Source organism: Rhincodon typus, chromosome 36 (assembly GCF_021869965.1).
Source record: "Rhincodon typus isolate 14 chromosome 36, sRhiTyp1.1, whole genome shotgun sequence".
Taxonomy (NCBI): domain Eukaryota; kingdom Metazoa; phylum Chordata; class Chondrichthyes; order Orectolobiformes; family Rhincodontidae; genus Rhincodon; species Rhincodon typus.
In genome coordinates this window covers 23,197,744-23,208,313 of record NC_063367.1, presented here as the reverse complement: position 1 = coordinate 23,208,313, position 10,570 = coordinate 23,197,744, and the positions used below count along the sequence as shown (strand labels likewise).

The following is a 10,570-nucleotide window of genomic DNA, read 5'->3' as shown; positions in this document are numbered from 1 at the left end:
GGAGTTTCATAGAATGAGGTGCATTGAAGTATTTAATCAGCCAAGATCATACTAAATGGTGGAGCAGTTTATATTCCTCCTTTCAAAAAGTTCTCTTTTTATAGAGACCAGTCTGCATCTTTTAAAATGACAGACCGTGACCCAGCAAGTTAAGGAACATTTACACCAAAGTATTTATTGCTTTATTTGAGGCACACAGGATGAACAAATACAGGTTTGGAAAATACATAATGCACACAGTGCATAGCAGCTGAAACCCAGCCCTCCCCTTCCAGCACCTGCTGACAGCAACACCTGCTAAACCTGGAATTAAATAAAAAACAGGTGCTGAATAAATAGCAGAACACAGGTATAACCAAGCAAAGAAAAAGCAATACATTGCACATTCCAACCCATTCTTGATGCAAAAAAAACAGAAACAGATCCTGTATTGGATACCTTTGCTATTACTAAAATGCAAAAAGGATTTGAATCAGTCATTCTACTTCCTGAGGATCTGTGCAGTTTCTGGTTCCATAATTTTTAGCTTTAATGCTTTGATCTAAAACAAACCCTTCATGAATAATTCCCTTGTTTAAAAGACCCAGGATCCTGGAATCTGAAACACTAATTCAAAGTGTAAAAGAACAAATTATATTTGTTGCAGAAGCTTAAATATTAACATTCCCCATTGAGGGGTTTCTGGCCATTTTGCAGCATTTGCTGTTTAATATGGGCAAGACTTAGACTGAGCAGATTTCTGGTTACTTGAGCCCATACACACTCTCTTGGTACAGAATGCTCAAATCGGACATGTTATGCATAGGACTGTATTAGAAACAAAGGATACAATCAATCACATCAAATAATGTATCCCTGCCTGTAATTTAAAACAAGACTGGGAAATGTGCATAGCTACATCATTTGTCAACCAGGAAAGAGACTAACCAGAGAACACAACACAGCACAGCGCTAGATTTAAACTCCAATCAGACTAGAAAGATAGCTCAGTGGGATTTAAAAAATAGAATTATTTTCTAAAATATGAAGGCAAAGTTAAACAAGTTCAGACAGACATTCAGGTCCAAACCTGCACATCCATTAATGCCCGGCCAGTGCCTTTCTCGCTTACCTACTGGATATCAGGAAAGATGGGGAAAATCTTTGCTCCACTGTATTAGAGGTGGTGAAGTTTTCCATCATTAGGTTCTTAATTCTGGGAATGAAATCCTTGAGAAGTCGAAGGGCATTTAAAGGACTTTTAGGTAAGCACATGAATATGCAAGGAATGGAGGGATATGGACCAAGGGCTGGCCAAAGGGGTTAGTTTCATTTGGTGTCACGTTCAGCACAACACCCGTTAGCCAAAGGGTCTGTTCCTGTGCTGTATAGTTCTATGTAACACAATATCGCTAGCTACTGAACCACTATTGTTAAGAGCTCAGCTGAGCCAGTGAAGAATTACAAGAGCCATTAGACAGTGATGAAATATTTTTCCAACAATGTTTCTGCTTGCTCAAAGTTTGAAAGCTGGTAGGTGTAAAACAGATTCAAATCAATAGAGAAAAAGTGCAAATTGTGGAAATACACAGCAAGTCACCAAACATCTGAAAGCAGACGTACAGTTAATGTGTCGGAATAGCCCCCTTCAGACTGAAGTTGAAACTCACCCAATGCATTAACTTGTACTAAACTTCCAAAGCGACAGACCTGCAGGATAAATCGCACTTTTTATTTCCTTTAATGTTCTCTTAATAATTCCCTACCTCTAGATTACAAAACTCAAACAAAGCACTGCTAGCCAAGATGGCAAGGGCCACCTTCTCCCCGCCCACACAACAAAAAAGTAAAATTTGTGCGATTTAAGCTAGAGGGTAGTCAATGGGAATCTGCAAGATCCAGAATTCATTCCACACTGGAGACATATGGAAGTGACAGCTCATTGATACAGGATAAGCTTTCAGCTCCTTCCTCACAGTCTTATCAGGTCAGATTCTACAGCTTTCCCACTTAGCATTTTGTGTAGATAACACATCTTTAGATGAATGACAATTGGGCAGGTTCACGTTATCTTTACTGAGGGTAACTGCGAATGCAGACACCCATTAATCTCAAATTTTCTTCTGCAAAAAAAAACTGTCCGGCCACTTTGAATCTTAATTCAAAATTTAAAATTAAACTGAAGTCATTTCAGATCAAACTGTTGATAGCTCTGCAGCATTTTACTGAGTTATGGTGACCTCATTCTTCATAGGAGTTGTAAAAACTAGCCAACTTCCTGCGAGTTCAGAATTTCAGCCTACTCCAAATTGTTAGACGTACAGTTTCTATCAGGCACTGACGGACAGTTGCCATGGCAGTACACTTATGTCAGGTTCCCCACACACACGGCCCCAATGTGACATTAGAAAATATAGCTGCTTTATGTGATTACAACAGAATTAGATATAAATTAATCACAGTTCAAAACTACAACATCCAGCACTTAGTGGAGAGGAATTTTGCCGAAAAGACTGTGTATATTACTGACCCACACAAACCACAAGGTTACAGTTCCCACCATCAGGCAGTTCTAAGCCCTCAGTTCTCTTGTTGCAGGCATTAGCACTCCCTGCTGCTCCATCCATCCAGTAACTGCTTTATACGGGTGGCAGCTAACAACAGAATTGGGACTGTTTCAGATTTGACACGTGGAATATGCTGCCAACAATCAATTATAAAAATGTCTGAGAGAAATGATCTTAGAGCTAAGGTCTACCTATATCCAGTGGTTTGTCCAGAGACGACAGTGCGAGAGCCAGCACCATCAGGAACTGTATCCCAGTGAGAGCCAGTACCGTCAGACTAATGGAACTTATTTCTCCATCATAGGGTCATGGTCAACCCCAAGGTTCCAATACTCGCCTTGTTGCCAGCCAGATTCAAAGCTGGTCAGAAATTCTCTTTTTAAAATGTACAAAAAATAATTTATTCTGGAAAAGTGTTTCTTAAAATTATTGGAGTTTTTAAAAACTCTTTAGGCACAGTTGGCCATTAAGGTAAAAGTGCTGAGGAACACTTTAAGGCACCCAGTGAGATTACAATTAGTGCAATGTTTCTGCTGTCACATCGTCAAGATATGTCAGGGTCATACTGCTGGCAGAGTTTCAGCTCATCAGACTGGTCCCAGAGGTAAATCACCAGTGTCTAATCCACTGTCACCACCCAGTAGAAGGACTTTGAACAAAAAGTAGGCAATGAGTGGCAGCTTATGGTTGCAATTATTTTGATGAAACACCAAAGGTTTCTTCAACATAAAATATGTTTCAAAAACCCTCTTGGAGCTGTGATGCATTTACATCGAGTGCTTACCCTCTTAAAAAAATCTGTGCAAATTTCTATTATTTTGCATATCCATTACTTGTCAGTGTCGGACAGCAGCGTTCAGTTTGATTCGGTTTAGCTTTTAGCCTTTGCTGGGATGCCAATGCCTCACTTCCCACTCCAGGGATCTTCAATCATCGTTGGCCAGGGTTTCTGTAGAAGGCCAAGTTTTGGCAGCAGTAAGCAAGAATTTGCTTAATGGAGTTCCCAAAATGCTTCGTCGACAGAGGTTCCCAACAGGGGAGAAGGGAAAAGAAGAGGAGAAATAGTCAAATGTCCCAGGTGCTTCACTGAAATCTTTGGTCTGGAAATACATTCTACGACTGTAAGAGTCGGGAAAGCTGGATAGGCAGGGGTCACTCCAATACTGGCGAAGACGCTGCTGGAGAGTTTCAATGTCATCCGCCAACATCGAGATCTTGTGAAATGCAGAGATAAATCCTCCATTGGTAATCTGTGCCTCAGGGATCCAGCGTAAATAACACTGCTTCCAGAGCTGGGTATGTGCACTGCTGAGATGAGGCAGGATGATACCATGCAAGTCCAAGGACTTTGAGAACCAGTCCCTGAAGTAACGTTCCATATTGCGATCATGGCTCTCATTAAGCTGCACTAAATCAGTGCTTGGTCTTTGAATGGAGTTTCGGCGTGGAAAAAAGTCATGCTGGTCACTAAGCTTTCCATTCTTCATCGTGTATACTGAATAGATGGAGGACGACGAATTCTTCTGGTAAGAAATAAGGAGTAAGATGAACAAGCTGCTTCTGCGGTCTCCATTATTCACAGCACAGTGATGGACAACAATATCATAGTCAGCCCCTCTAATCTCTTACTATATTCTGATACTTCCAGAGGATCGCCTTCTGCAGCTTTCATCTCGAGAGGTTACTACACAGCTCACTTCCTTAAAAGCCTTAAAATCAAGGCACATTACTGTCTTCTCCTTCCTACAATTTACAAGCATTAATGCACAAGCGAGGCCCCACTTTGTCTGCAGTTTGCATGTATTCCAGCCCTGGCCTTGTCCTATAGTATGGCCCTATGATTTTCACTCTTAGCAGACATCAACTATAAACATTACTGAGGAAGGAACTTGAGTTCTTGGGACTAAAGCTAATCTGATAATATTTATACTAACAGTTGGGTAGGACCATCTCTTGTTGCCAACATCATAGAGACCCCTCCCACTCTGGTTATCAGATAGAGGGCAGTATGGAGCTGACAGTAATTATCCATTAATCTCAAGATAATATTTAAAAGCAAATAGTCAAGCTACAGTGGCTGATCTCAGGCTCACTCACCTTTGCTCTTTTGAAGGATTTGATTGTCCCATTTTGCACACAAGTCACGCTTTTGCCAATGTACAGAGGATTATTGAACAGCGTCAGATCTTTAGCTGTAAACTGAAGAAACCAGTTCCAGACAGGGGGTAGTTCAACACCTTTCCCTTCACAGTGCAGGTTCCCATTGGTGGCAAAGTCCTGCAGTTAGTGGGAGAACGCAATTAAATTAAACTAAACTTAAATCACCAGTATAACATTATAGATATGGTCATTTGGTACATATTGTTCAGTGATTATACAAACTTAAGAGAATTGTTCCACAACAGTCAGGAACTTGGAGAACAGGGCAAACTTTACTCCATTAATCTGCAACTAGAGAAGGAAGGGAACTGTACACCAAACATCAGGAACTAGAGGAGAGGTCAAATTACCCCAGTCAGCAATTTGAGGGTCAGAAACCGTACACCAGTTAGCAAGTTGAGAAGGCAAACTGCACCCCCAACAGTCAGCAATTTCAGGAGACAGGCACAGAACCCCAACAGTCAATAACTTGAGAACAGTACAAACAGTACTCCAACAGTCAGCATCTTGAGAAGGAAACTGAAACTCAATCAGCAACTGGAGAAGGGAACTGCACTCCAACAGTCAGCAATTTGAGAAGAAATCAATCTGTACCCTACAGACAAACTTGAAAAGAGGGTAAAACTGCACCCCAACTGTTAGCAACTTAAGGAGAGGGAAAACCATAGCCAGTCAGCAACTTGTTCACCCACCTGGCTCTGTTGCATCCGCTGATATGGGCTGTTGAAAAGGAAGGTGCCAAACAGGGGAATCCGCAAGCTGTCGTATAAGACAGTCAGGTAGGTCTCAGTGAATTCGAATGCAGCTGGAAACTGTTGCAGTAGCTGCCACACACAGTCCAGGAACAGCAGGAACAGAGGAGACTGGAGTAGAGAAAAACAGTTTTAGCTTCAATACGTAAATACCTAAACTAAGACATCACGGCAACATACCTCACTCCCAAGGTTCAAACGGTGCAGGCACGTTTCTTTACAGCAGCCAAAAGAATTAGCAAAATTTCTAAACAGTATCAGCAAAATGTTAAGGCAGCCAGAGAGAGTTTCCCATCTGAACCCAAATCAAAACAACCCCAAGACCCACTACTTAAAATGTAATTATTGACAATAGGGCAGGGTTAAAGCTGCTGAAACTAGGTGGTGGTGGTTTAGCTCACAGACTGACCACCTCCCAGCACAGCTTTACTGCACTACGCTGTATCACTAAATACAAATTCTAATTTTAATATAACGAGTGCAAGGTAATCCTCACCTCTTGTTTCTCAGACTCTCCAAGATGGTTACAACGATCCAAGAAACGGTAACCAGCCACAACCCACTCCTTCTGGATTAGGCTTTGAAATCCCAGCATGGTGCGATAGTGAGGGTCCAACATCACCTGCATCACTGAGGCTATCACACAGCTCAGATCTCTTCCTTCCTCCTCTGATGAAGGAATACACAGTCAACATCCACTGAAATGCAGCAGGGAATTCAGAGCAGCTGAGAGAGGACATGCAGCTTCTCTCATAAGATTCTAATACTTAGTTATTCCTTTCTGCTGGTAGATCCAATTTCTATCTCTAAGACAAGTGTTAAGCCCCTCCAAACTGTCTGACATTCAACATGAGCATGGTTGATGCAGTTGTGGCCTCAACTCCACTTTCCTGTTTATACCAATAACCACCGATCCCTTGTTGACCTCAAATCTGTCTAACATGGTCTTGAATATATTTATTGATTCTGCTCCCACTTCTCTCTAAGAAAGGAAATTCCAGACTAATCACCCCCGAAAAGAAAAAAATTCTCAGCCTTAAATCTTTAATTTTTAAACTTTGCCCCTGATTTTAGATTCACCAGTTACTTAATCACCCTACCAAGTCGCAGTTACATAATGTCAAGCCACACTAGAGACAGTTAAGCTACTTCCTTCTTTGCTACAAGATGTGGAATAGCAGAAACTGAACACTAATGCGTTCAGGATAGGGCTTGTACTAGCACAAAGATTTATTATTAATCACATGAAAAGTCAATACCCACCATGAATGATGACAGAAATGTTCTCACTGTACATCCACTGTGCGAGTTCTGCAGAGTGTTTCAAGAACAGTCTATGAAGATAGAATGAAAACATTAAGTGTGCGCTCAAAAGAAGTATTTCCACGTGTTCCTTCTCTCCTTCCATTCTTAACAACACTTGTCTACAATTGATATGATTTTATGCGTTCCTTTCGGTGTTGTGGCACAGCTTGCACAGGCACTGACACCACAGTGGGGCACAGCTTTGACGGGCACTATAGGATTCTTAAAGGACTTGACATGGTAAACGATGAAAGGATGTTTCCCCTCCCCTTTACTGGCTCCAACCCCGCCACCTTGACCTGTCTGTCTCCTCTCCACCTATCTTCTCCTTTATCCATCTTCTATCCGCCTCCCTCTTTCTCCCTATTTATTTCAGAATCCCCTTCCCCTCCCCCATTTCGGAAGAAGGGTCTAGACCCAAAACGTCAGCTTTCCTGCTTGGCCTGCTGTGTTCATCCAGCTCTACACCTTGTTATCTCAGATTCTCCAGCATCGGCGGTTCCTACTATCTCTAGGACCAGCAGGTACAGTCTCAGAATAAAGAGCAGCAATTTAAAATTGAGACAAGGAGGAATTTCTTCTCCGAGGGTTGGGAGTCTTTGGAATTCCTTACCACAGAACGCTGTGGGGCAGAGTCCTTTTGTACATTTAAGGCTAAAATAGATATCAATCAATTGGGGAAATCGATAGTTATGGGGAAAGCACAGGAAAATGGACGAGGAATGTCAATCAGCCACGATCCTAATGAATGGCACAGCATGCTTCAGCCAAACAGCCCATTCCTGTTCCTATTTCTTAGTCTTCTCAGTAAAGGTTCAACTGGACACTGAACCCTGCGCTAGCATCCAGTCGCTGAGGGCACCCGCCCCATGCTGCGGTCCAATTGCTGAGGACATTGAATCAGCATTGTTACAGGCTCTGCATGCATAAAGCCAAGCTGCGCTTATGAGTACTGTGGTGCTGACTTGTGCTAGAATCTGAGTGCCATATGCAGGGACACTAAGCTAAGATACAATTCAGCCATGTCCCAACTACATAGCTGAATGGCCTTACGTGCCAAATGTTTCAAGATCTGCACACACTGCTGGACTGAAAAAAAATCTCAGGTGCTCAAAGTTGAACTGTAGCCTTTGGCTAAACACAACTACAGAAACCAGAAATATGCTTGTGTGGGTTTCTCTTCTCGCTCCGTCCCTTGCTGTATGTTCTTACCTGACATATTCTAGCCACCGGGTGTTTTCCAATAAGGACAGCCACTTCTCATCTGTTTCTTCAAATAAATCTACAGTGGGGCAGAACACATTCACGTGATTATTTGCTGCTTAACCCAAAGGTCGATGACTGCTTGCAAATGTTTGGAAGCAGGGTATTCTGTAGCAATGAAACTGCTGGCATCTAACTCAATTCAACCTTGGAGCTCAAGGTGTATTCACTGCATACAATTAATCATCTCTGTTAAATGTTGATAAAATCATTGGCAGGAGGGGAACTGAGTTTATGAGATAGATAGAAGAAATAAAACAAGACTACAAAGCCATGTTGAGAGGACTGAAGAAGTTGATCAAAAGGCTTGGTCACTAAGCTCAGATTTTGCGAAAGTCTTTTAAAGATGGAAAAGCTTTCGGGTGATAGGGAGCAAAGGGTTCAGAAGGTGAGGAAGAGTTTAGCAAGGGTGGAGTTTAGGGAGAAGAAAAAGTAGGAAATGCAGAGTCAGCCTAGATTGGAAAAGGGCACAGACACAAGGTGGGAAAAGGTACTCAGTGGATTTGCAAATGAAGACGATTATAATGGGGTGATTAGAAGCCCGTGTAGATCCATGATTATTGAAATATGAACAAAGTGCTAGAGAAATTCAGCAGGTCTGACAGCATCTACAGAGAAAGAATTACAGTTAACATTTCAAATCCAATAAGACTTCTTGAGAACTTTCTCTCTCGCTCCACAGACACTGCCATTCCTGTTGAGTTTCACCAGCGCTATTTTCTCATTTCATATCTTGAGCATGTGGTTTTATCATTATAGAGAAGGACAGATTTATCAGTTTTTTTTGTGGGTGGATAGACAGGAATGACAGAGACAGAGATGGGAGATGGTAACCAGCAGGTTTCCTTGCCCAAGTTTCACCTGCAGCAATGAGATTCAGAGTGATGAATCCATCATCTATGTGCAGGTTCAGGAATCAACAGCTTCCCTAAACCAAACAGTGAGGCAGTACCACACCAATAGTCTCAAAAACAAAGCAGCAAAGTGACACACAAACAAATGCCCTGCTCCAAACACAATCACACAAAAAATGCAAACTATTTATGAAACCTGGTCAGTAAAACACACACATGAATAAGAAACACAATGTTGGAAAGTCCTTAAATCGCACCTCACCATTAATGCACAATTGCTTGAGTCTCATCAATGCTGCCTGCACCTCTGATATATTCGGCAAGCTCTTATCCAAATCAGATTTAAATACTTCACTCTTGTCTGGATGACTCTGTGCTATTGCCTTAAGGATCCTAGTTAAAGAAGGGAGAATAGTTAAATCAGACAGTGCTCTGGTCAAGACAAACAAAATGCATTTATTTCCCAACCAGTAGATATTCCTGCTACATTCCAAAAATAATACTGCCACCCCAGTGAGAGTCAGCACCTTCAGGATCCGTGCCCCAGTGAGAGTCTGCGTTGTCTATCCATACATGGACTTAACCCTTTATGTAACAAAAAAAAAAAATTGCAAAAGCACACCAAAATCTGAAATCCACGAAACTTTGACTCAGTTCTGAGGGACAGTGCTTGAAACCAAAGCAAATGAATATGCAAAAGTTCAGGAAAAACCAATGAAGAAGCAGACATTGTGGTTATCGTTGACCTATTGAAATAATTGGGTCATGTTGAAAACTGAACGATGTGTGCTGTTCTGTATGTATAAAGAGGGTTACTATCTCCTTACCTTGTGTTGTGTTTTCTCAGCTTTGGCCCAGGTTTAATGTTGGCCATTCTCACCAGGGCACTGCCAGTCCAGTGATGCCAGCACCACATCTGCAAAAGAATTTGACATAAAGCTTAGTCAATCACAATCCTACTCCTTCCAAATGTGGAGCACTCTCAAAATGCATTAATTACACAAACTGTAAACTGCATTCATTGTCATATGAAAAGTTCTCCTGCTTTTAAAGATTTGACAATTCTGTTACTTTACAAATGGAAAGCAGAAGGAACTATTTGCTGCCAGACCTGCTACCAATTTCCGTTTTGTTTCAGATCTTCATTCCAGATGTTCCCTCCAACTCTACCTAGACACTTCCCATGGACTAAATGCCTGCATCAAAGTACATTTTATCACAACAATCTTCATATTTCAGATCTGAATTTTCCAAGTCTCACTAAGTTCTCGGTCTGATCAGTGCACATTAATCTGCAGTATAAATAAGGATGAAGGAGTTCACTCCCCGATACATTGTGCTGTGTTCCATACTCATTCTAACTGGAGGTCTGGACGCTACTAACGTGTTCACCTTCTGTAAAACAAAGGCATGTGAACCACGAACAGTGAGCACCCACCGGGATTCGGTCACCGTTGAAAGAAGGAACCAACTGTTTCAAGTCTTCATCCGCCAGAGAAGATGGAACAACAAAGTACTCTGGAAGGCTACAAACCACAATTAAATGAACATAATAGCATGGCTCACATCAAAGCATTTGTTTCTCTAAACACCGCAATGAGATCAGTAAAGGAGATAACCCAGATTATCACTCATTCTCCCCAACTCTCAGCTCATTAAATTGTGCTCTTTAAATCACAGTGAAATATAA

General features: G+C 41.7%; 1 protein-coding gene across 2 annotated transcripts in view; it reads right to left on the bottom strand.

The window, feature by feature from the left end:
- Positions 1 to 149: 149 nt before the first annotated feature.
- mtmr10 (myotubularin related protein 10) overlaps positions 150 to 10,570 on the bottom strand; it is a 29,292-nt gene continuing 18,871 nt past the window's right edge. Inside the window, exons 8-16 of one of the 2 annotated variants that reach the window (XM_020521547.2) lie at positions 10,319 to 10,406; positions 9,708 to 9,796; positions 9,143 to 9,273; positions 7,976 to 8,045; positions 6,722 to 6,792; positions 5,955 to 6,127; positions 5,399 to 5,569; positions 4,644 to 4,823; positions 150 to 4,069 (exon numbers count right to left, since the gene is read on the bottom strand). In XM_020521547.2, coding sequence (XP_020377136.1) covers positions 3,473 to 4,069; positions 4,644 to 4,823; positions 5,399 to 5,569; positions 5,955 to 6,127; positions 6,722 to 6,792; positions 7,976 to 8,045; positions 9,143 to 9,273; positions 9,708 to 9,796; positions 10,319 to 10,406 — 1,570 coding nt within the window. In that variant the 3' untranslated portion in view covers positions 150 to 3,472. The remainder of the gene's footprint in view (positions 4,070 to 4,643; positions 4,824 to 5,398; positions 5,570 to 5,954; positions 6,128 to 6,721; positions 6,793 to 7,975; positions 8,046 to 9,142; positions 9,274 to 9,707; positions 9,797 to 10,318; positions 10,407 to 10,570) is intronic. The other variant, XM_020521548.2, reaches the window with a different exon arrangement.